Source organism: Bos mutus, chromosome 18 (genome assembly GCF_027580195.1).
Source record: "Bos mutus isolate GX-2022 chromosome 18, NWIPB_WYAK_1.1, whole genome shotgun sequence".
Classification (NCBI taxonomy): Eukaryota; Metazoa; Chordata; class Mammalia; order Artiodactyla; family Bovidae; genus Bos; species Bos mutus.
The window spans coordinates 38,489,422-38,515,823 of NC_091634.1; the positions used below are offsets into that span (position 1 = coordinate 38,489,422).

At 43.0% G+C, this 26,402-nt stretch overlaps 1 protein-coding gene across 2 annotated transcripts; it reads right to left on the reverse strand.

The window, feature by feature from the left end:
* BBS2 (Bardet-Biedl syndrome 2) lies at positions 1–26,028 on the reverse strand. 2 transcript variants are annotated; one of them, XM_005899864.3, is made up of 17 exons: positions 25,733–26,028; positions 19,055–19,282; positions 17,484–17,609; positions 17,147–17,209; positions 16,255–16,332; positions 13,114–13,218; positions 12,944–13,030; positions 9,664–9,799; positions 9,282–9,421; positions 7,886–8,030; positions 7,623–7,794; positions 6,839–6,968; positions 4,888–5,019; positions 4,279–4,416; positions 3,321–3,433; positions 1,565–1,713; positions 1–469 (listed from the first exon to the last, which is right to left on the reverse strand). In XM_005899864.3, the coding sequence occupies exons 1-17, from the start codon at positions 25,847–25,849 to the stop codon at positions 363–365; spliced, it is 2,166 nt and encodes a 721-aa protein (XP_005899926.1). In that variant the 5' UTR covers positions 25,850–26,028; the 3' UTR covers positions 1–362. The 2 variants fall into 2 exon arrangements, with proteins under 2 accessions (XP_005899926.1, XP_070244509.1); XM_070388408.1 differs by having other exon boundaries at positions 17,484–17,605; positions 19,051–19,282.
* Positions 26,029–26,402: the final 374 nt, after the last annotated feature.

A 26,402-nucleotide genomic window follows, 5' to 3' on the forward strand; every position in this document is an offset into this window, starting at 1 on the left:
ACCCCTTTACGTTTTAATGGAAAAGCAGATGATAATTTTTAATTACAATTTCAAGAAAAGATGTATCTATACACTGACATACATACATACAGAAAAACTGGACTTTGAAGCCCTAATGTTTCAAAAGTGTTCATTTCCCTCCATACAAACCAGTATTACTCAGCAACAGTACAACTGATTTTAAAAAAAATAGAAAGTGAATACACTTCTAAGAGGCAATGCTTTGTCTTTTCATTGGTACAACTCACCAAGGTTGATTTTGCTCTCAGCACCCTGGGTTCACCAGGATGTGATCCAAAGCAAATCAGCCTCAAAGTTTACAGAAACCTCTTCTAGGAACCTGGTTTCCTGTCTCTCCCCTCCTAAGAAGAAGCTGTCCCCACCCGCATGATTCGGAACAGCATGTTGATGTTGTTGCTTCGAATCGCGTCCCGACAAGCAGTGATCACCTGGTTCTTTGGTTTTCCAACTGTCAGAGAAGAAACACCATATCCACATGAGCCAAAAGATGATTAAAGCGAAATTATAAATCAGAAGCCATCTTTAAAAACAAAACTAGGATAGAGAAGAGTTAGAGATAATACAAATTTTAAAAAAAATTTTTTTAATTGTTTATTTTTGGCTACACTGGGTCTTTGTTGCTGCACTCTGGCTTTTCGAGTTGTGAGGAGTGGGGCTGCTCTCCAGTTGCAGTGCATGGGTTTCTCATTGCAGTGGCTTCTGATGCTGCAGAGCACAGGCTCTAGGGTGCTTGGGCTCATTAGTTGTGGTACACGGGCTTAGCTGTTCCACAGCCGGTGGAATCTTCCCTGACCAGGGACAGAACCCATGTACCCCACACCGGCAGGCAGACGCTCAACCACTGGACCACCAGGGAAGTCCTAGATATACAAATTTATCTTATCTTACCATTCCCTAAAAAAGATATTCTCATATGGAACTTCAATCACAAACCAAGCCTAGAGACCATTTTATACCTAGAAACTTAAGAGTCAGTTTTACAGAAAAGGATCAAAGCTTATATCCACTTAGCAAAGATTATTTCTAAAAGGAAGTCAAAGCACTGACCCAAACAGCAGATTCCAATAGGAGTACTTAAGGCTTTCCTCTTGGGAATATGTCACTCAGTTTTTCTTCTGAGGATGCAGCAAGTTCGGGAAGATCCTACATGCCTTGGGACAACTAAGCCTGTGTACCACAACTACTGAGTGAGCCTGTGCTCTAGAGCCCGTGCGCTCCAACTGCTGAAGTCCTAGCGCCTAGGACCAGTGCTGGTTTCTGCTAGCCACAACTGAAGAAGGCCCAAGCACAGCAACGAAGACCCTACATAGCCAAAAATAAACAAATCTTTAAAAAAAAAAAAGGATCTTATAGTTTTTACCGTCTGAAGTTGGCAAACAACTAAAGCCGTAAGCTGGCTAAACTCAAGTGAGTGGTACCAACTCGAATGTGAAAGGTGTCTTTATAGATACAAGCCCTGATAGGAATTCCTGAAGCTACACCATCTTTAATGGTTCTCACCCCGAAATGAAGACGAAATGCAGTGCTACAAAAACAGACTTACCACGCAGATGACCTGCTCTTTGAATGGCTTGATTTACCGCTTTGAGGCTTCCCAACAGTTCTGTGTGATTGTTACAGCGAATTTTATATCCATTGAGCAAGTCTTTATTAAGGTCATAGAGTTCCATATAGCGATTCTTCATCGTTTTCCTGTGTACATCAATAGAAGGTTAATATCACTGCACCTCAGTATGGCAGGCTTAAATGAAAAGATTTGCAAACTTCTTAGACAGTACTCTTGCCTGGAAAATCCCATGGACGGAGGAGCCTGGTGGGCTGCAGTCCATGGGGTCGCTAAGAGTCAGACACGACTGAGCGACTTCACTTTCACTTTTCACTTTCATGCTTTGGAGAAGGAAATGGCAACCCACTCCAGTGTTCTTGCCTGGAGAATCCCAGGGACAGGGGAGCCTGGTGGGCTGCCGTCTATGGGGTCGCACAGAGTCGGACATGACTGAAGTGACTTAGCAGCAGCAGTAGCAGACACATTTAATAAAAGATCAAACCAGATTTTTAGCTGTACTGTCATTAAAACAGGGTAACTGCTAAAGTCTGCTTTGAAAACACTGAGAATATTCTATGAACTATTCTGTTTCTTCCAAATAAATGGAAGACAAGTGGCCTTCCTTGGTTATTAATCCATGGTTTGAATTTAGGAACCAAGAATTATCATGCCCATGATACAAGGGGTGGGGAAAAGTCAGCAAGGTGACAGGCTATATTCCAAGCTTCAGACTAATACTGACAGTTTCTTATCAAGCTAAATATACACTTACTATACAACCCAGCAATCACATTATGACACATTTCACCCAAAAGAATGGAAACGTGTCTGCAAAAAACCTGTATGCAAATATTTATAGCAGCTTTATTCTCAATCACCAAAGTCTGGAAACAACCGAAATCTCAATTAATCGGTGGGATATTTACCAAGTATGGATATCAATACAATAGAATATTCAGCAATAAAATGGAATGAACTACTGGTAACTTACAACGTGAATGAACCTTAATGGCATTATGGAACCTGAAAGAAGCCAGACTCAAAAAGTTGATTCCACTTATATGGATTCCATTTACATTGTCTGATTCCATTTATGTGACAGTTTGGGAAAGATAAAACTATAGGAAGAGAAACTCGATCATTGGCTGCCACGGACTGGAGGTTAGGAGAAGTACTTGATTTCGGTAGTAGCAACATAATTGTACAAATTTCCCCAAATTTACTGAAGTATAAACCTAAAAGGGCACATTTTCTACGTGTATATTATAAATTACATGTCAACCAACTTGGCTTTAAAAAATAAAAACCATGTATATCTGACAGTTTCTAAATGAAATATAAATCAAGAAAAAAGGAATTTTAGGGGTTGGTTACTTCCCTCTAGTTTTTTTTGTTGTTGTTGCTCAGTCATGTCCAACTCTGCGACCCCGTAACTGCAGCCTGCCAGGTTCCTCTGGCAGAAAGATATCTAGGAATTATCTAGGCAAGAATATTGGAGGGGGTAGCCATTCCCTTCTCCAGAGGACCTTCCCGACCCAGGAATTGAATCTGGGTCTCTCGCACTGCAGGCAGATTCTTTACCGTCTGAGCCACCAGGGAAGCCTAACTGCCACCAGGGAAGCACAGTCAAATGCCTAAGGCCAGCAACATCTCTTTGCCGTAAAAAAAAAAGCCAGAGAGAGAATAAAATGGGGAGCCCTAGAGATACAGGTGGCAAGAAAAAGCACCTGTCCTGGCCATGGTACATACTCACATGTCCCTCATCAGACGGGCATCTTCAGCTCGGACCAGCAAACTACGGATCAGGTTAGAGTTATCAGCCATGTCAGCACTGAGCTTTTGATGCACTGAGTGGTATTCATCCACCTGGAAACCATGAACACCCAGGAATTTAAAAGGCCTCACCAACTTCCTGAAAACTAAATAAATCGAGAAGGAACTGTCTTCTTTGTACCGAGGCCCTGTTTTTTCTGCCATTCACTTGTTCTATCTTAACTATCCTCTGTTGTTTCACCTCCTCTTCAGTGAAATACTCAAAATGACATTCTGTGTCAAGCTCTTCCACATCTTAGCATTGTGAGCCCAAGCCACACGTACACTAACATTTTAGAGGTCTGGATGGGGATGTTATTAGTGGGGACCCATCACAAGCCTTACTTTTGGTTTTGGGTTCTCTGTTGTTGCTTGGTCGATAAGTCACATCTGACTCTCTGCGACCCCATGGCCTGTAGCCTGCCAGGCTCTTCTGTCCATGAGGTTTTTCAGGCAAGAATACTGGAGTGGGTTGCCATTTCCTTCTCCAGGGGATCTCTCTGACCCAGGAATCAAATTCATGTCTCCTGTATTGACAGGCAGATTCTTTACCACTGAGCCACCTGGGAAAGCACTAAGACAGAGTGCAAAGTATATACAACAGATAAGATGAAAGGCTGGCAAAGGAAAATGTTAACATATATATTTTTCAAGTATCCTTCCAAACCAACACAGAAAGCAGGTGCTCAAGCTAACCACTCACTTTTATAAAAGAAATCCTTTAACTCATGAATTCTCGAATACTAGCTCAATTTTTAGTTTAAGAATTTTCCAAAGTTCTTTAAGATATGACTATCATGTAATATGTGTACATTTGTAGTTTCATTAATTTAACAGAAATATTGCAAACATTATTAGAACATTGTGTTCTCACAAATTCATCCACCAGGTGCCCTCACCTTAACTAGCACCTTTCGTAATTCTTCAAAGTAGACAGGGAAATCGGCTTCGACCTGAAGGTCTTCAATAGCGAAAAACGATGCCATCGACTGGATGATATCACCAGCCAAATCGATATCATCAGTATTTACAGTGATCTATCCACGGGAAAAAAGACAAGTTAGCACCCTCAGGCAGCTGGAACAGTACCTGAACTTCCCCATATTCAACACATTTATTGGAACATAAATTTATATGCAATGATAAATAAAAATAAGGTCCAGCCCTCAAGAAAATAACGTTATTTCTAGCAACAGGCCAAAAAAAAAGAATCAATCCTTTTGCCTTATAAATGGAACAACAAAATCATTCAAACAATGAAAACCTTTTGTTCTCCTCTGTATTCCTAAACCACCCCAAACTAGGTGACAAACAGGTGAAGGGAAGTGGGGGAGAGAGGTAGAAAACCCACTCATCTACATTATACGCCTGTCAGGGGTGTAACACCAACAGTCTAGGTTGAGACACGTGGTTTTACGACCTTGAGATTGGTGTCACTCGCCTCGCTTAACACTGAGTGTTATAAACATTTACGTGAGAAATCTGTGTCCATGACAGTAAAAAATTACCTCTCCACTAAGTTTTATCTTTATATATAGCTGGCCACCGTTCCGTAGGGATGTGAAACACACTTGAAATGGAGCGTTCTGAATGTTAGTATCCTCTGGTAACAGAAAGTTCTGGTTGAGCCACATAACAACCTTAAAGATGAAGAGTGTGAAATGAATTTCCATTTTTTAAGTATGGTCATTAAGAGTTACCCTTCTTTCTAGTTTTACTACTTGGTTTAAAAAAACAACAATAATTACAATTCTTTCCCCACCAAGAAAACACTACTCACACTCCTTTTTCTTGTATTACATGTAATAAATAACATGCACAATTATATCTGGTCCCATAGCATGCATTTCATACTCAGACATGTATTTTTAAATTTTTTTATTTATTTATTTAGTTTTACTTTTTGGCTGCACTGTGTGGCATTGAGGATCTTAGTTCCTCAACCACAGATTGAACCCGAGCCCCTGTAGTGAAGCAGAGAGTCTTAACCGCTGGATCGCCAGAGAAGTCCCCTACTTAGACATAACCTTATATGCAATGTAGACACGATTCAAGTAAGATGCTAATTCTGTTTAAACGAGAGCTCTTCTGTGGCTATAGCCTGCTTAAAATCATTCCACTCCATCCTTTAAAACATTTAAATGAACTTTGCACGCACACAGAGATAACATCAACACTATAAGTAAAGAATAAATCAATATAAATAATAGTAATACTTTACAGTGGTTTATAACACAGGTTCTACATAAGATCCACTTGTGAGGCATTTTGGAAGGGGCCACCTGTAGAGTTTCAAGTTTCACAGACCACTAAGGGGCCTGAGAATTTCCAAGATTAAAAAGCCTCACTGAGAATTCTAAAGTCCAGTCAAGGTTAAAATCCACAGGTATTATTTAGTCCTTAGTACTCCTGCCTGGAAAATCCCATGGACGGAGGAACCTGGAAGGCTGCAGTCCATGGGGTCGCTGAGGGTCGGACACAACTGAGCGACTTCACTTTCACGCATTGGAGAAGGAAATGGCAACCCACTCCAGTGTTCTTGCCTGGAGAATCCCAGGGATGGGGGAGCCTGGTGGGCTGCCGTCTATGGGGTCGCACGGAGTCGGACACGACTGAAGTGACTTAGCAAACTTTACAAAGTGCTATTATACCAATTATGTAATCCTCAGGGGCCCCCTGTGAGGTAATACTATCCTCAATGAGGGGAATTGCGCAAGACCCCTAAGAATTTACTTAGTTAAGGTAGCATTTGAACCCCCACAATACTCCCATTTCCAAGGGCCACTCTCTTTCCATTCTGATGCAGGCTCCTCTTAAAACACTAGATCTAGACAATCCCACTGCTGCTGCTGCTGCTGCTAAGTCGCTTCAGTCGTGTCTGACTCTGTGCGACCCCGTAGACGGCAGCCCACCAGGCTCCTCCGTCCCTGGGATTCTCCAGGCAAGAACACTGGACTGGGTTGCCATTTCCTTCTCCAACGCATGAAAGTGAAAAGTGAAAGTGAAGTCGCTCAGTCGTGTCCAACTCTTAGCGACCCCATGGACTGCAGCCCACCAGGCTCCTCTGTCCATGGGATTTTCCAGGCAAGAGTACTGGAGTGGGGTGCCATTGCCTTCTCCGGGGACTAACCAAAAAAATAGGAGTTACAAACTGAGAGGAATTCACCTGTGACTAAGGATTGCTTAGATAAGTAACTATGAATTAATGATTCAAAATAAATTATTTCTGAATTGATTAGCCAAGATAAATATTTTTGAATAATTTTTTCAAAATGGGAGAAGTTATTTTAGCAACATTTTTGGTACTTGTTGTAAACTATTCAACTCCAACCTAACTCCTTCATGTCATATTTACTGCTACCAAATAACACACTCATGTAATTTCCCCTTTTCTGTGAAATAATGTCAAAGATTCTAAAGTGCAAAAGGGTTGCAAAGAGAAAAGCCAGACACACTCACCCTCTGGGCCCGTTCTGCGATGATAAAGTTGACGTAACTGAGGGGCTCACTGGCAGGGTCCGGGCTGGTGAGCGCATACATGGAGAATCGGGGTAGCTGTCTTGTCAGCTCAAACACGTGAAACTGGGTGCTATGGCCAACCAACGGAATAGAAGAGAACTGTTTGTGTTGACTGTTATTTCAAAGGGAAAGGCCCCCCAGATAAACATAAGGTCACTACTGAGTCATCAAGCTGTTACTTAAGGGTTTCACTAAAGAAACTGTCTACTCTCTTCCCCCCACCTCTGCCTCAAAAAAAAAGAAAAAGAAAAAATTGAGGGTTCAAGTCCCACAGTAATGGGTTTGGGATTTAGAGGCGTGAGTCTGTGTATACATATGCACGCACCCAGGGTTTACAACACCCAAAAAGGAATGTGAAAAGGTTTCTATCTTCCACAAATCTAGTGCTTTTCTTCACTGGCTGAGGTTACATACCGCTGTCATGTAGCAGAATCTAAACCCCTGTAGTCTTGGTGGCCAAAACTATCCATTAAGTATACTTTTGGAACTGCTGTGAATATGAAATCATCTGACTAAAGCCAGAAATAATCATTTCAAACTTACATTTATTTTTTGGAGATTTCAAATTAGAGAAATAAGAAGTCATGGGAAACCTTGCCTGGGTAGAAAGAGCCATTAAGTGGCTTCTCTGGCCCCAGAGAATCCATGGCAAGAGGGGAAATCTATACATTCTACTGTCCTCTCAGTGTTGCCGGGACATGACCTGCGACGTGCAAAGGGTCACCTGCTCCTGTAGCCCACGAAGGTTTTCAAGTGCAGGTCCACGGGGATGTCCTTGGGAGGTGTGATGGGGATGCGGACGGAGCTGGAGAGGTGGTGGACACTGGGGTGCACCACGTGGCTTTCACCTGCAAAAACGCCCTCCGCAAAAATCAACACTGCTCGGATGATGGTGTCTGCAGGGAAGAGAGAAGGCAGCAGTCCAAGAGCCGCTCCCAGACGACACGGGTGCCAACGAGCACCAGCCGTGTGTCAGTAACACCTTACCATTAGAGGTGGAAATGCACAGCTCGGCATGGGCGGCCTGCGCCTCGCTCCCCAGGCTGACGGAGAGGGCGGTGTGGAGCTTGGTGTTGGCCGGGATCACGCCCCGATGCCCATCAGCCTCGTTCAGTGGACTGCTCAGCTCAGCCTGCAAAACATGCAACCCCCCCACTTCCAACTTAGTCCCTGGAACAGCGAACTCATGTCAATTTTAAATACAGCTATTTGGCTTCAGAAGACACATCCCCTGTATCTTATATTTATCTGAGTCTTTAAACGTCAGAGAAGTCACCTCATTAGTGCTCTCGCTCTAACCTGGCCTTTTCCCAAAGGAAAAGACCCTCATCCCTTCCTGTGGTTAGGGACCACTGCCCCCCAGCACACCTTTTACATTCTAAAAAAATTATTTACTGGCTATGCTGGGTCTTCGTTGCTGTGTGGGCTTTCTCTAGTTGCGGTGTGTGGGCTTCTCACTGCAGTGGCTTCTCTTGTTGCAGGGCGCGGGCTCTAGGGCGCTCGGGTTCAGTACTTGCAGCTCCCGGGCTCTACAGCACTGACTCAGTAGTTGTGGCGCACGGGCTTGGGCTTAAGTGCCCCGAGGCACTAAGATCTTCCCGATGAGGGATCAAACCCATGTCTCCTGCATAGGCAGGCGGAGTCCTTACCACTGAGCCACCAGGGAAGCCACCCACCTTTTACATTGTTCTGTATTGTTCTGTTTTAAATGACTAAAGAAACTCACTTAGTGTAGCAAATTCAAACAGTTATACATGATGGGACAAATTAAAATCCTACTCCCCAGCTCACCCTCCAGCTAGTCGGATAAGTACATGTACACACGTACACACACACACACACACAACAGCAGACCCAGAGTCTCTGCAGGTGTCCATGTTTATGTTATTTGTGCTTGAAAAAGATACTCTAAACACACTATTCTTGCTTCCCTTCACTCAATAATATCAGACATCCTTCCACATTAGTCCACATGTATATACTTCATTCTTTTGAGCTGCTTAATATTCCCCAGCACCTAGTGGGCTGCCGTCTATGGGGTCGCACAGAGTCGGACACGACTGAAGTGACTTAGCAGCACCCTCCCTATGACTGGCCGAAAGTCACCATCGCTCCCACCTGTTCCCTGCTACAAACAGTGCTGCAGTGCGTTTGAACAGTCGTGCAAATCTCTCTCTGGCTGAGCTCCCCGGCAGAGGGATTTCTGGGTTAAAGGATACGTGCCCTCTTCATTCTGACACTGGCAGAAAGGCCGGGCCATCTGCCCGCCCACCAGCGGGAAGGGGGAGCCCACGCCCCGCCAGATGCAGAGACCCTCCTTTCCCAACTGCCCATCCTCCTGGTCACTCTCAGCCTCCCGCGTGCCCATCCCATCGGGTCCAACCTTGGCGTTTTCCTCATAGTTGCGAAGCTCCAGCAACAGGTTCTGTTTTTTCTGACTCAGCTCTCGGATCAGGTCCTGCTCTACGCTGATGTCCATGAGGTTGCCTCTCATCTCAGCCGTGCCCGGCAGGTAGCCTCGGACTGACAGGAGGGAAAAAAAAAACCACCATAGGACTGAGGGAGGGCCCAGGCACAGCCAGGTCTTACTTTTAAGTCATCAATGACCTAGTCTTAAAACCTAAGTTCTCATTTCCCCAACTCAGGTGAATTTATTAGGACGAAAGGGTTTGATACACAAACACTTTATGGTGAATCTCCCGGGATTCTGACCCAATCAGACTGAGAAATCTGACTTCTCAAAGATCTCTCCTGTCCCGATTTACTTTCTCCATCCACCGAGCAGCAGATTAACTGTTGACAGCCCTCCATCCGGTAATCTCCCTCCACCACACCAGCAATCGCAGATGAAAAGTTGTCCTTAAAGATGACCTCCCCAGTCCGGTCACTTCGAGCATCGACCTAAAAATAGAACAAGAACTTGAAAATAGCTTCTGCTACAGGTTCTTAAAAATGACACAAAATTTTCAAGTTCAATCAGCTTTAGTCTAGAAGTTTTTAAGAGGGCTCCAAGGAGGGGACTTCCCTGGTGGTCTAGTGGTTAGGAATCCACCTTCCAAAGCAGGGGATGAGAGTTTGATCCCTGGTGGGGGGACTAAGATTTTACATGACACGGGGTAACCAAGCCCTCTCGCCACAACTAGAGAGCCTGCATACGGCAGCGAAGGATTCCTCAAGCTGCAACTAAGACCCAAGGCAGCCAAATTAAAAAAAAAAAAAATTATTTTTAATGAGTACTCCAAGGGGCACCCCCCTGTGGCTTCTCAATACATACCTATAACCAGGGGACCAAGGGACCTCACTCAGCTCCGTTTTTTCTTAAAAGCTGTTTTACATACTGGCCTAGAATTTCATTTGGAGAAGGGGGTTGGCTGGGAGACAGTACTTTTAGAAAATATATAACACAACTGTGAAAGTGCAAACTTCCCAGGTTCGAATTCCAGCTTTGCCACTCACTACCTGTGGGATCTTGGGCAAACCTCTTTAACCATTCTGGACTTGGCTTCCTCATCTGGAGATCAACAATAAGAACATGAGGAAAGTAACTGTATCTACATGTCAGGGTTGTAACAAGGTCGAAAATGGTTAACATGTGTTAAGCAGGTTGAACAGGGACTGGCACATAGAGGTATACAAGACATATTAGCTCTATACACAAATTTCATCTTTATTATATATAAATATATAAAATACATTACACCTAAAATTTTTATTTATTTGGCTGCGCTGTGTCTTAGCTGTGGCATCAAACTCTTATCTGCAGCATGGGATCTAGTTCCCTGACCAGGGATCAAACCTGGGCCCCCTGCATTGGGAGTGTGGAGTTTTACTCACTGTTCCACCAGGGAAGTCCCCAGTTATATCTAAAGTTTGAAAAATGCCAAGCAAGCCCAGTCTCCCCCCATCCACGCTTCTGGAATAGCCCTGTTTAAGGTCCCTTTGCCACGTGAAGTACTGAGATACTGCAGAGAGCCCTACAATCATCCACATCTCCTCTTCCCAAAGGAGGCAGATAAATCACTGACCCTTCAGAAACGATGCATCGCAAAACAACAGGGAAGGATAACCACCTAAAATGAGCTTTTGTTCTAAGCAAGAACACATGCATTATTGATAAAAGGCTGCTGCTGCTGCTGCTGCTGCTAAGTTGCTTCAGTCGTGTCCGACTCTGTGCAACCCCATAGACTGCAGCCTACCAGGCTCCTCCGTCCATGGGATTTTCCAGGCAAGAGTGCTGGAGTGGGTTGCCATTGCCTTCTCCATGATAAAAGGCTAGCTGCAGAAAATATAACACAGCAAGCATCTCAGTGACCACTATTTTTGTCTTTTCATAAACAGCGTTCTGGGCAAAATTTTGCAGTGAAAAACACACTAATTTAGGTCATAGTTACTACCAGCTCCTACCCCTTGGCTGGAGAATACCATGCTCTTAATAACAACATCAGGCCAGCCTGAAAATTATGGATGCTAAAGCTAGTAAAGCAACGAATGGCCTGTACTGACCAGAGTTCTTTACACATTAACAGAAGCCTTGAACTCAGACTGAACCGAACTTGCTTCATTCTAACTTCTCCATGACCTTGAGCACTGTGTTTCCGCAGTATTTAGCAAATAAGAGGGTTAACTTGCTAACTAAGAAACAGGGCTACAAATCTGTATTTCTGTGGATTTTCTATTCTTTTGCTTTATCCAACATGAAAGTTTTGCGATGGAAAAGATGACCCTCCAACTCAACAAGTGACCTACTAAAGAAAAAGTTAGTTGGCTAGTTGTATTTAAATTAAGTAATTTTGCACCTACGTTCACCTGGTGGATCTATATTCCTTTTAATGTTGTTTCTGTTGAGTGCAGATACCAACTGTTCCACTTATATCATGAACTGTATAGTTTGCTTATCTTTTGTATGGCTTAGAACATACAAATTATGATTATGTAATAGAAATTTCTTAAAATTTTGAAAGCATTTAACTAGACAGACTTCAAGGTTTAGAGTCAGATCTAAAGGTTACTTTTGATAACTTAAGTCAAGTAGTTTTCTAATTCTTGGATCAATCATAATAATTTATATTCCCCCAAAATAGGGTCCCCTTTTATGAAGTTTCTTAATAAGCAACTACACAGTCTTCCTTTGTAATTTTTAACACCTATACCAAAAACAAAACCAAGTGGAGAAGTAGGAATCAACATAACGGTTTTTTAGAATCTGCTCTTCACACAACACCAAAGGAAGATTACAAGACACCGGCCAAAAGTGAAGAAAAATCAAAGAAGAAAAGCTCGAACTAGCTGATCTCCTTCAGGCAATCAGCACTGACAGACAAAAGAGCTAGGGCAAACGGTATCCATGGAGATCTGGCAGCTCCTTCGGCAGTTTCTAACAAGGCAAGCCTGACTTGCCAAGAGACTGTACAAAGTTCTGATCTGAAGTTAAAAAAGGAAAGAAGCAAAAAAAAAAAAAAAATTCCTAGTTTGAAGTTATAGCTTGGAAAACAATGATAACATAACTCTTCCCACTAATTCTAAGATTTTAGTCAAACTTGAAGATTTACTAGAAAAGAGCTACATATTCACTGCTGCTGCTGCTGCTGCTAAGTTGCTTCAGTCGTGTCCAACTCTGTGCGACCCCACAGACAGCAGCCCACCAGGCTCCGCCGCCCCTGGAATTCTCCAGGCAAGAGTACTGGAGTGGGTTGCCATTTCCTTCTCCACGGTTCACTACTAGCTTACTAAAAATCCTTTTTTTTTACTTGCCTATGCCTATGATCAACTTGATTAAATTGATTCCCATCCCTTCAAGAAAGGGATTTAGACCTTCCCTGGAGATCTTCCCTCAAATAGGGCTTATAAACCGAAAGGACACTCACTCACTCTGCAGTGTTGATTACCAGAGCAGGAAGAAAAAAATCTAGGAAGATTATGAAGTTAAATTTGAAAGCACAGCCAAGGAACTCAAGTGCATATTCTCGTGTTATTGTTCGGAGTCATACAGCCAATATATCTCAGATAGTTATTAAATTATACTTGAACACTACTATTTAAACTTACCTTCCCATTGGACCAACCAGTTATCAGTTCACACACTCCATCAGAGTTAAGGTCAAAAGCATGAATACTCATGGCTTGATTTTTGGACTGAAAAGGAATTTCAATAATTAGTATAGAAGTCTCTCAATAAGTATAACATCCCTGAATATCAGAGAATGTATCATACGAACTTTAATTCTCCAGTATCGGGCTGTTTTGTCATAAACTCCAACGGTGCCATTGGAAAGGGCATAACCAAATCGACTGCCATACATGGGGCAAAGAGAGGTGATGATCTGCAAAAAATAGTGAAAAAGATAAAGTTCATTAAGGCTCAATTTAGTGCAAAGTGACTTTATAAAACTGCATACCTTGCTACAAGTGTGTTAAAATTAGGTTTAAATACACTCCCAATCCATTAGTGGGGAATGTGTTCTTCTCTATGATCCATGTCCTCTATTTCAGATTTGGATCATGAGAATTCAACTCACAAAGTTTACTTTTTTAGATCAAGCATATGTAGCAAATTTCAACAAATTATTTTTTTTAATAATAAAATCGAGGAATTAAAGAGGAAATAGACTACGTACACAAGATCTGGAATATGTAAAACTGATGTTAAATTGATACACACTAGCTCAAAATATTTTCATGATTATTTCAATTTCCTTAACTTACAATATCTTACAGTCTAAATTTTAAAAGGACTTATAAAATCCACAATTAAATATCTTTTAAGAGTATACTTTTCCAAGGTATAATTTACTGTTTGCTAGAAGAAAACATAATCCTTTAAAAAGCAAAACCCCAGAATACCATGGATTTGTACATATCTAACAATATACAGAGTGTATATGTTATACTGGAGTATTAACAGGACTGTTAAGAGGATTTAACACACTTAAGAGAATTTACAATTAAAATTTACAAAATCTCCAGTTTTAGATACTGAACAAAATTATCCTTAAAAGTTAAAACCAAAGTTTAAAGATATCTATGACCCTGCTGGTCTACTTTCTAATTCTGACTAATGTAAGAGATAATAAGAAATAAACTGTATAAAGTAGAGAATAGTTACGTAATTTCTTCTACACCTACAGCTTTTCTATAAAGCCACCCACTTCACTTAACTCTGAATACAAAGTGCCATGTGGGACTCCAGAATTATTTAGCTCAAGGCATTCTTTTGGCAGTACTGTTCATAATTTTGCTGGTGTGCAAAAACACATGTGAACTCAGAGCAAAACTAAACCAAGAGGACAAAAAAACGGCCCTGAAATGAACAATCTTATAAAGTCCACATTTTCCTAAATTTAGCCCCAGTTTCCCTAGGTCCCTTAGTCCTTTATAAGGTCACTAGTTTCTTCTTTTGTGGACCAGAGGATCAACAGGCACGTCAAATTTCTCGCCGTTATTTCATGTTCTCCTGTCTTTGTCTAGGATTTAGGAAAAAAGTGTTTCACAGAATGTACTCCCCTTGCATGTAGTATTGACGATCAACAGAAATCCAACAAAACCTCAGTGATTCCCCAAATGAGAAAAGATTTACTATGAATTTAAATGAAAGGGAAACGGTAATGCAGAACCCAGCACCCACAGGCAATTCTCAAGCTGGCAATCCCCTTCAACAATCTAATGAAAGCTAAGGACCGTCTCTCTAAAAAGCAGACATGAGACACATACAGGTACACAAAACCCCCAGATGGACACACATCTTCAGCTATGCACTGCTTTGGGCACTCACTTCTCCCTTTCATCTTCCTCTACCACAACTATCAGCTTACAACCATAAAAAATGTGAGTACATAAGAAGTAGAGTCAGATTAAGTAAAAATCTATAGTAAAAGTGAAGAAGTGAAGTCGCTCAGTCATGTCCGACTCTTTGCAACCTCATGGACTGTAGCCTACGACACTCCTCTGTCCATGGGATTTTCTAGGCAAGAGTACTGGAGTGGGTTGCCATTTCCTTCTCCAGTGGATCTTCCCGACCCAGGGATCAAATCCGGGTCTCCTACATTATAGGCAGACGCTTTACCATGTGAGCCACGAGGGAAGTCCATAGTAAGGGTAAACCCTTCAAAATCACTGATAGCACTTTATATATCAATATGCATGTTTTGCTTTTTGGTCTCCCTTTTGCAGGCAGGGGAACAGAAGCCTGATGTTCCTAAACAGCTTTTGTAAGCAATGAAAACCAAGGATGAGTTCTCATCCCGAGGTGAGCTCTCAGGCTGCTGCCCTCAATCTTTTCTGATACAGCCTCCCAAACACCAGCTGATTCAATTCTGCTCAATACCACCATTTGGATCTCTAAGACTTCCTTCTGTTGTTTTTCTTTTCTGTCCATTTACAGGGTTCACAAGCCAGTGCTCCTTTATTTCCATCTCCTTCCTTAATTTAGAATATCCTAATTATCTTTTTGGTTTCCATCTTGCCCAATCCTGGAAAACCAGCAGCAAATAAATATCCTAAGAATACCAAACTATAAGGGATAAGGACAATCTTTAGACACTGTTTTAAAAAAAGATAACTCTTTCAGAAACATTTCAGTTTGAATTACATGAGTAATTCTAATCACAAAGAAACTAGTCAAGTTCTCTGACATCTAGTTTTTAAGTCTACCAACAGAAATGTGCCTAAGAAATACTTAATTTGAATAAAGAGAAAAACTCTAAAACCCTCACATATACAGTTCATTCAATATTCAATCCCATTTAATACACATGATGAGAAGCAGGAGGAGGACTTGACCATGCCACTTACTAGCCATGACCTTTTGAGAGTAACTTAACAAAGAAATGTAACATGTTCCCTCATCTGTAAAACGAGAACTACTAATTCCTTCATAATTGGGCTGCTGTTGGATTAAATGAGTAGCTCATGTAAATAACTTAGCACAGTGTCCGGCATACATCAGGTACACAATAAATGGTTGCCATTATTGTTATTATTATGTAATAGCTCACTAAAAGAAATACCTTTTTGTGCTCCATAATTTTTGTCTAATCAGTGTTTTCAAAACATATCTTTTTAATTTTTTTCATTGGAGTACAATTGCTTTATAATGTTGTATTAGTCTCTGCTGTACAACAATGTGACTGAGCTGTATATATACATATATGCCCTCCCTCTAGAGCCTCCCTCCCACCTCCCCATCCCTCTGGATCATTAGAGAGCACTGAGTCAAAATGTATCTCGATAAAGGATATTTAAAGGCTTCTTTCTCTGTAACATACTGCTCTATTTAATCCCCACACTCAGCACTCTCGTTTTACGCTACATTTAACTATGCTAATCTGTCAAGGTCATCATAATTCTGAGGTGGTGCTTACCTCTGTTTCTGACATTTCTGCCACAATCTCATCTTCTTTGAAAACTCGGATATCAAAATCCTCAGATCCAACAAGAAGCTGAAAGGGAAACAAAAAAATCAGGCATATTTAGTTCAGTAAGTGAAGACAGCAAAATTCCCATAAATAAAACAAAAAAACTGCATGATACTTTGCATGCTGCTAGAGCCACCCAGGAATTCCAACTTCTCGGTGATGGATGCTCAGAAAGGTTCCTTCCAATGAGAAGGTCACGAGTTGGTCAGTGAAGAAACAGTGGTGACTACAGACCCTGCCACGTGGGCACCTCCCACCAGAACAAGTTTTTTCACCAGGCTCCTGAAAATGCTCCCTGGCTCAGCATCTGTGTGCCTGCAGGTGGAAGCCCTGCTTCAAAAGCCAGAGCCCAGTATCTGCAGACAATCGGAGGGTAAGTCAATGTCCAACACAGTACTTCACTGGTTCCTCAAGAGGTTAATTTCTAGAGAACCCATTAGAGTAATTTAAAAAGCTAAAAGCCAATCTCTAAAATGTCCAGATTCCTGAAAAAGTTGGCCAAAACTGGGAAGTAGGTACTAATATGATTTTAAAACATTGGAATCAAGTATTAAGACTGTGAATGTGACTGTGCTCCCAACAACTATTCCGCCCTCTCCCCGATCAGGGGTCTTTGAAATATGGTCTTGATCTCTGTATTTGACAAACCCAAGGGAATTATTGTTCAAAAGACAGGAGAAAGACAAATGAAGCCAATTACTTCATCATTCAGGCAACAGAACAGCAAAATCAATCATGAGAAGCTAACGCTTCTCTCAATGCTAAGGTCACTGTCCTGGGGAAATGTATGTACTCAGCTGAGATGTACACACAGAGAAGGGTCTCCTCCCCCACATACCTCTTTCTTCCCATCACCATCAAAGTCACACAAGGCCAAGGAGTGAACGTTATCTCCAGTCACCTGAAAATACAACCCAAGTCATTACTGTGCCATTTCTTTTCACTTAATCCAAACAGGAGCTACATGAAAGACAGGACAAAATAAACCATGAATTCAAAATTCACATTACTCATATCCTTTTTCTAACGTATAAAATTATAAATACTGTTTTATTTTGTTTCCATTATTCATTACTGTCAATGGTTAAACAAACAAACAAGCAAACAAGACCTAAAGAACATTAAAAAAGTAAAAATGTTTAAGAGTACTAAAGAGAGTATTTCGTTCTTCATACCGTCCAAAAGAGATCATTTCCTTCATGATTGAAACCCTGCAGAGCACAATTTCCACCAATAATTGCAAGAGGAGAGGTAATGTCTCCCAACGTCCCCAGCACAATTGCATTGGCCCCATCTGCTACCTAAGAAGAAAAACAAAAAAGACAAACCCTCAAACACAATGCTGCACAGGCACATGGAGGTGACATACATCCTTTTTATCTGAAAACTCACGGGCTTCTGTCATCATTTCTGAGAGGCCACCTGGTCTCCTGAGAGGCGGGCCAGAGCTGTCCATCGAGGACAGTGTGTGTGGCTAACGTGGCTTATGCAAGGATGAGCACTGACTCAGGATAAACTCAGGCCCTCGGTCTCGCACTACCCTGCCATGATAACCTACTCTAAAACCCCAGGCTCTCTTGGACCAGCGAGTTCTACAGGCCAAATTCTCAGAGAATCAGACTTATGCCTTTAAAACACCCAACCTTTTGTAATCTATTTTAACCACTTTAGATGGAAATCTAGTAATACTGATTAATTAGTTCTCCTACTATTGCTCGTTCTTAATTGTAAGTACAAAAACTACAAGTACCTATAAACCCACCATTCTGAACTAGCACATGTCTCAGACTTCTTGAATAAAGTACATAAGCACAATTTGATGAAAATGTTCTAAAACTGATTGTGGTGAAGGTTACACAATTCTCTGAATAAACTAAAAACTGCTGGACTGTATGCTTTAAATAGGTGAACTGTATGGTATGTGAATTATATCTTAATCAATCTGTTATAGAAAAAAAGTAAAAGATTACATGTATATATCATAATCCCACTTAGTAAACAAAGAATTCACTCACAAATACTAAGTAAAAAGTCAGGATAAATCAATCAAGAGTTAAGTGTTATTTCCAAATGAAGAAATTATAGGTGATTATTTTTACTTTGCTTCTATTTTTATATAATAAATACGGATTATCTGAGTATTAAAGTTGCAGCAGCCTGTAGATGGCAGGCTATGGTAAGTGCTTCTCCTGGAAACTACTATACTAAACTTCAATGCAAAGCCACCAGGAGACCTGTTTGCTGGCTTTCTGGCTACTGGCTGAATTTTTAATGACAAATCTTGACAGATGAAAGTATCAACAGGTAACGCTGTTGTTTTTCAGTCGCTAAGTCGTTTCCAACTCTTTTACAACCCCATGGACTATAACCTGCCAGGATCCTCTGTCCATGGGATTTCCCAGGCAAGAATACTGGGGTGGGTTGCCATGTCCTTCTCCAGGGGATCTTCCCGACCCAGGGATCGAACCCGTACCTCCTGCATTGGCAGATGGGTTCCTTACCACTGAGCCACCAGGGAAGCTATCAACAGATAATACCTCCTAAAAGATAATCTGGAGTGTCACCAAATGATTACCAACCATGACCAAATAAATAAGTGTGCATTTTTTTTAAACCACACTACAAAAGCCACATAATAAACCCAAATAAAAGTCTGATCTCTTTCAAGCATTAAAAAAAAAAAAAAAAAAACCAGTGGATATTAATGGGAAGTGGGAGTTTTATGGTTATAAAGGGGTATACTTGCCTCTCTGTAGAATAAATCTGAATTATTGTAGACATCATAAGCCAACAGATTGGTCTGTGTTCCCACTAAAAGAGCATCATAGCCAAGTTCAGGGTTCAGTACTCCTGCAGTCAGGCAGCTGACTGTCTGGTTAATGTTAAGAAGTGAAACATCAGACTCCAGGGGGCTCTGGAGGACCCTGGGTGCACCGAGATGCTGGCTCCGTGAATGAGGGTTGTGAATAAAAACCTAAAAGAAAAAGAGTTAATTACATCCCCTTAACATTAAAAAAAAATGCAAAATTAACATATATTTTTATTAAAAGGCTCAGCTTGTTAACAGATTACCAACGTTAACAAGAAAGGATTTAATCGTCCACCAACCTTAAAAACACCCATACACAGTTCTGTGCATGGTTGGCTTTCAATCACTTCAAACTGTGGAAATCCAATGGCTCTCAGCCTTGTAAAGACCAAAATAATGGCCAAAATCTAGTTGTCATTTCCCAGGGCAGCCTACATACAACCAACCGGCAGGACGTTCAAGTACTCTTACAAACCAGCCCTTTCCTGGTCAACCTATAGGAAGTTGCTATTAGTTACAATGAGATTGCACACACACACAAAGATCAGAGAAAACTGAGTAATAAACACTTCATTATCTTTCATCCCAGCACCTAACAAATTCACTTCCTAACCCTTAAAACTGATCGGTAGTAAATCTGTCTTATAATCCTAAGAGTCACACAAAGCAAGCTTCTTGAAGGCTTTCGTAGTCTATACAAGTAGAATTAACTCAAAATTAATTAATCTAGCAGTTTCAACTATCACAAATATAATCATCTGAGTGTCCCTACAAATCTTTAAATTTCCCTGGGCTTCGTATGTAAAAGGTTTAAACTAGAAGCATTCCTAAAAGGGGGCAACTGGGTTTGGGGTGGGGGCGGATCTTAGACATTAGGCCACAGATATAAAGTACAGAAATTTCATTAGGGAAATCTTCATTTTCTGGAAAAAGCATTATAAGTGACAATATTAAAAAAAAAAAAAAAGAGGATGAGATCCCTTAAGCCCCCATCTAGTTCTGAAATTTGCTAATTTCATTTTACTGATTTATTTTTGGCTGTGCTGAGTCTTTGTTGCTGTGAGCAGGCTTTTTCTCCAGTTGCAGTGAACAGGGGCTGCTCTCTAGCAGCAGAGCGCAGGCTTCTCCTTGTGGTGGCTTCTCTTGTTCGGAGCACAGGCACTATGGTTCATGGGCTTCCGAAGTTGTGGCCCCCAGGCTCGAGAGCACAGGCTCAACAGTTGTGGTTCATGGGCTTAGTTGCTCTGAGAAAATTTTCTAATTTTAAATGAGTATTTCAACCCTTTGGTGTAAATCTGTAACCCAGCGAGGCCAGTTTGGTTGCTTGCCACTCAAAAGGCTAATACCCAAGAGACAAGTGTTGGTGGGAAAGGAAATTTTGCTTTATTCAAGAGGCCAGCAACCTGGGAAGAAGGTGGACTAACATCCTAAGACCATCTTCAAGTTGCCAGATAGGAGAGAAAAATTTTAAAGGCAGTGTGGTCAGGAGGGGGCCGCAGGGCATGTGAGCAGCTTGCACACAACTCTTGGACTGGTTGGCATCAAGGGGAGGTTTTAAGCCTCACCTGTCTTCTGGTTTCAACCCAGTCTGGGGTCTATATGCTTATGATCAGCAGTTTTCAACTGGTAGGGATCTGCCTCCTGTAAAAACTTAGGAATGTATGTCAGACCTTCACAGATTTCAGGGAACTGGGAGTTTGGTAATTCTATCATCCAAACTGTTGCCAGTTTCCCAGCTCAAAAGCTTGTTTCTACACCTTCACATTCCTAAACATTAACACTTGAGCCAGCCTTCTGAGACTCAAGGGAGGCCTGGGAGACTAAAGCTTTTCAACAAACAAGAAGTAGAGGACAAGGCTGGTTGGGAGGGGGCTGTCCCAGGAAGGCCACCAGGGCCAAGCTTGGTTACAGTCTCCCCTTTCCTCTGATACTCCTCAAGCCTGAGGGTGTGGAACAAGAAAGGAAATAAGAGTTCTGGATAGAGAAGTTAATCATAAACTCAGTAGAGGAACTCAGTTTTAGGGGACTCGGTTTACACCCAAGCAGGATTAATTTTAAATTATTATCTAAACAAGGTAACCTGTTCAACAAAAGATAATTTTTACAAGACTTATTAGACTTAGATGTCCACTGACAGATGACTGGATAAAGAAGTTGTGGTGCATATATACAATGGAATACTGCTGCTGCTAAGTCGCGTCCGACTCTGTGCGACCCCAGAGACGGCAGCCCACCAGGCTCCCCCGTCCCTGGGATTCTCCAGGCAAGAACACTGGAGTGGGTTGCCATTTCCTAATGGAATACTACTCAGCCGTAAAAAAAGGAACGAATTTTAAGTCAGTTGAACTGAGGTGGATGAACCTACAGTCTGTCATACAGGGTGAAATAAGTCAGAAAGAGAAAAACATACATCATATATTAACGCATACGTATGGAAACTAGAAAAATGGAACTGATGGACCTATTTGCAGGGCAGGAATAGAGACGCAGACATAGAGAACACAGTGGGGGAAGGAGGTGGTGGGATGAATTGAGAGAGTAGCACTGAAACATGGACATTACCATATGTAAAACAGACAGCCGTGGGGAAGTCGCTGTGTAACACAGCAAGCTGAACCCGGGGCTCTGTGACAACCTAGAGGGGTGGGATGGGTGAGGTGGAGAGCGGACGGGAGGTTCAAGAGGGAGGGGATATATGTATGCATATGGCTGATTCACGTTGTCGTACGGCAGAAATAAACACAACCTTGGAAAGCAATTATCCTCCGATTAAAAATAAATTAAAAAAAAAAGATTGATGAGAAACCTACAGAAAAGGTGTGTAGCTACTGAATATCGTGTTCACATTCTCATTTGTGTAATACTTTACAACATGCTTTTATAAACGTTACTGCATTTGGTCCTCCGGATATACAGAAGAGGTCAGAGGGGTTACGGCCTTTCCTTTCTCAAGGTCTCACCACCAATAAGCGACAGGAGTGAGACACAAGCCCGGTGTCAGGCTCCAGTCATCTCCAGCCATATCTTCCTTCCTTTTATAATAGTTCTGAACAAAAGAATTCTTACAGAGTCTTCTAGTAATTAGGCTGAGAAAGAACAGCAAGAAAAATAACCTGTGGACTTCACGTTCATTGTTATTGGGATGAAAGGAGTTTGAGGTTTATTGCCAGAGTCCTGGAGAAGGTGATGGCACCCCACTCCAGTACTCTTGCCTGGAAAATCCCATGGATGGAGAAGCCTGGAAGGCTGCAGTCCATGGGGTCGCTGAGAGTCAGACACAACTGAGCGACTTCACTCTCACTTTTCACTTCCATGCACTGGAGAAGGAAATGGCAACCCACTCCAGTGTTCTTGCCTGGAGAATCCCAGGGACGGGGGAGCCTGGTGGGCTGCCGTCTATGGGGTCACACAGAGTCGGACACAATTGATGCAACTTAGCAGCAGCAGCAGCCAGAGTCCCAGGCGTCTGGTTCCTCCCTAGGCCCCTCCTGCTGTTTTCCACACACAGAAATCAGTGCCCAGGAGACTCATCTGGCCCACAGGCTCAGTCACTCCCAGTGCCTTTATTCAGGGCTTCCCTGGTGGCTCAGGGGTAAAGAATATGCCTGCCAATACAAGAGACCCTAGAGACTAGAGTTCAATCCCTAGGTCGGGAAGATCCCCTGGAGGAGAAAATGCCAACCCACTCCAGTATTCTTGCCTAGAAAATTCCATGGACAGACAAGGCTGATGGGCTACAGTCTATGGGGTCACTAAAAGTCAGACACGACTGAGCACACAGGCACGCGCGCGCGCGCGTGCACACACACACACACACACACACACACACACAGTGCTTTCAAGCCAAAGAACTGGCTGTAGTTCACACGTTTGTTCTAGCTGAGGGGGTGCTGCTGCAGTATGTATTCCATGGTGAGAGGAAACATGGCCCCAGATGAACTAATGTTCATCCTGCGAGAAACCCCTTTGCAAAATATCCTTGCTCAGATGCAGAGACCAGATCCCAATAAGTCAGCCCCACCTTCACAACAGAGTCCCACAGAAAATTACAAAATCCTGTTTCTGAAGACACGGGCCCCCACAGTCAAGGAGGGCTTCAGCCTTACTGGAGACATTTTTGTTTTTAAAGGAAATTATATTTTTGTGTGTTGTTTGGATCATAAAATGGTGCCAATTTTTTTTTTAAGTTTAAAGATCAGGTCAGAACTTCTCAGATCTGTTTTTGAAGTTCTGAATATAAAGTATCTGATTAGAGAGAACATAGGAACTTCCATCTGTCCCTTTTTCCCCTGTCTTCAGAAACAGACCTAGAATAAGGTGTCCCTGGCTCCCTCTCTAGGTCACATTCTAATGAAAGGGTTTCCAGAGAAACCTGCTTCCACTCCCTGCATCTCTGTTGCAGTACCACCCAGTAATCCTTCATCTAAAACATAAACCAAATCCCAGTCACCCACTTTATCAAAAACCAAGGTCTCTGCTGTGGCCTATGAGGCCCTAAATGATCCAGCTATTACTGGCCACCTCACTGCCTCCCTCAATCCATTCCAGTCCCAGAAGCCGTCCTGTGTTTCTGGAACACACCAAGTATACCCTCTACCTCAAAGCCCATGTGTACTTGCTGATATACTTAACTCTACCTATCTGCAGGGGCTTGTTTCATTTCCTTCAAACCTCTGATCCACAGTTATCCTATCAGAAGCCTACTTGATCACCCTGTCTAAAACAGCCACTACCCCTCTGCAGACTGTGTGTATCTGTTAACTGTCTGGCTCCTTCTCTCAAATGTAACCTCCAAGGGAGTGGACAGAAGTGTTAATTGCTCAGTCGTGTCCAACTCTTCGCAGCCCCATGCACCATAGCCGGCCAGGCTCCTCTGTCCATGGGATTTCCCAGGCAAGAATACTGGAGTGGGTTCCTACTTCCTCTCCAGTGGCTCTTCCTGACCCAGGAATCAAACCCATGTCTCCTGTGTCTCCTGCACTGGGCAGCGGGTTCTTTATCCCTAGTGCCACTGCCTCCTCACATTATTACAGCTAACATTATTACGTGCCAGGCTCTGTGCTAAGTGCTTTCCTCCATTACACAACTTAATTGAAAAGAATCACTACTTTTTAATTGATGTATTCCAAGGCGGAGCAATGGCACCCCACTCCAGTACTCTTGCCTGGAAAATCCCATGGATGGAGGAGCCTGGAAGGCTGCAGTCCATGGGGTCGCTGAGGGCTGGACATGACTGAGAGACTTCACTTTCACTTTTCACTTCCATGCATTGGAGAAGGAAATGGCAACCCACTCCAGTGTTCTTGCCTGGAGAATCCCAGGGATGGGAGAGCCTGGTGGGCTGCAGTCTATGGGGTTGCACAGAGTCAGATACAACTGAAGCGACTTAGCAGCAGCAGCAAGGCGGAGCAAATGAGAAAACATATATTGGAGGTGGAAGTGTCTTGAAAACTATAAATCATTATATAAATGTCAACTTGTTAAATCCATGCTGGGTCAGAGAACAGGCACTCTAATCTCATTTCTACGCTTTCCAGTTGAGCAACCTCAAACATTGCTTTGAACCTCTCTAAACCATTATTTCTAATCAGTAAAGTGGGAGTAATAAAAAGAAAATAACAGCTAACAATTAGTGACCACTGCCTATATGCCAAGAGCATGACACATAGTAACTTAATCCTCTTAACAACTCTATGTGGTAGATACTATTAAGCACCTTGCCCAAGGTCATGCAATCAGCAGGTACCAGAGCCAGGATCTACCACACCTGTGCTATGCTACAGCAGTTGGCAATTTAGCAAGGATGCTGAGATAATTAACGTAATAAGGTTTTGTAACTGTTCAGTCATTAAGCTCGGCGTCACTGTATTCCATGTTTTGGGGGCATTCCTCCATCAGCACATAGCGCCCTGATTTGCCCTGTCTGTCGTCCTGGACCAGAAGCTTTCTGAGAATACGGACTCCAGCTTTATCTCTGAATCCCCAAGATGTAGTACAAAGGTGTTCAGTCAGTCTGGTGAGATATTGAATGACCACATCATCTCCGAGACGCCCACACTTTGCACAGCACCGGGTACACAGTAAGCCCCTAATAGGTACTTAGTGAATAAATTACAGGAAGAGACATGAATGTACGTGGATAAAGATCAAAAGAGCAATTTGAATCATTTAAGTTAGAGGTATCTATAATTATTTTTTTCCCCCTGCCGTAGAGTTGTTTGGCTCTGAGAGGCAGTCTGAGATGGTAGGACGTTCCCAGAGAAGGACTGAGGCTCTGGGCTTAAATCTGGCGTCCTCCATTACTACTAACGCTGATCAAGGCCTTTCCTGCAGGGGACTTCTCTTCCCCTATGCTCCCTATCTGTAAAGAGACTCCAACATCATCCGAGTCTAAGAGCCTGAAGACAAGTTAACTGCTCGGAAGGGCCGTTCCGCTTTGTTATTCAGGATTTCTGTGCAGAAAGGAGAGCTGGCTAGACTACCTATCCGTTGCCTGGCAACCCTGGCTGGGGCGGGGTCTGAGAATGAGCGGCGGGATTGCCAGGACTCGGCCCGCGGAAGTCGTGGGGACTCCAGGGGCCCGGGCTGCGGGTGGGAATGGGTGGGAGCGGTTACCTTGCCCGCTTGGGTAGCGGCCGCCAGGCACGGGTGAGTCCCGTCGTAGCGCCCTACGGCCACCATGCGGGGGCTGATTTTGTGGCGTAGTTTCAGGGTGAACACGGGCTGCAGCATGTTGGCGGCGGTTCAAGAGAAGACAGCTAGTGGCCCGAGACCGGCACTGCGGACCCGGCCTCACCGAGGCGTTGAGAGGCGCGGGGACCGGACCGGACCGGGTCTGGCTACATCAGGCCAGGCGGGAAACTGATGCGAACTTGACTCGGACCCCAGGCCGCAAGCTCTTTCTGCGGCTGCGCAGGCCCGCCCACCGAGTTCTGCAGCTGCGCGGTCGGGCCTCAAGCGCGGCTGAGGCTGAACTTGGGTCTCGCGGGTGGCCTTCTGCCATTTTCCTGCTGTAACTTTCCAGCATTGGATCCAACTCAACTGCGGGTCTACAGTGGCGGTGTTTGAGCCATCGCACCCCTGGGGCTTCTCATTCTAGCACCACAACCAAGCTGCCCAACTGTTGCAGCCTACACATATTCTATCTACCCCACTCTAAGGGTTTATTCAATAAGTATGCCTTGAATGTGTGTGTTAGTCGCTCAGGCGTGTCCGACTCCTTGCGACCCCATGGACTGTAGCCCGCCAAGCTCCTCTGTCCATGAAATTCTCTAGGCAAGAAATA

Coding starts and splice junctions, on each gene's coding strand:
- BBS2 (XM_005899864.3), bottom strand. CDS start 25,849: ATGCTGCAGCCCGTGTTCACCCTGAAACTACGCCACAAAATCAGCCCC. Junction 13,031..13,113: donor CCCGATACTGGAGAATTAAA/GTTCGTATGATA, acceptor ATTCCTTTTCAG/TCCAAAAATCAAGCCATGAG. Junction 7,795..7,885: donor GTGCATTTCCACCTCTAATG/GTAAGGTGTTAC, acceptor TCTTCCCTGCAG/ACACCATCATCCGAGCAGTG.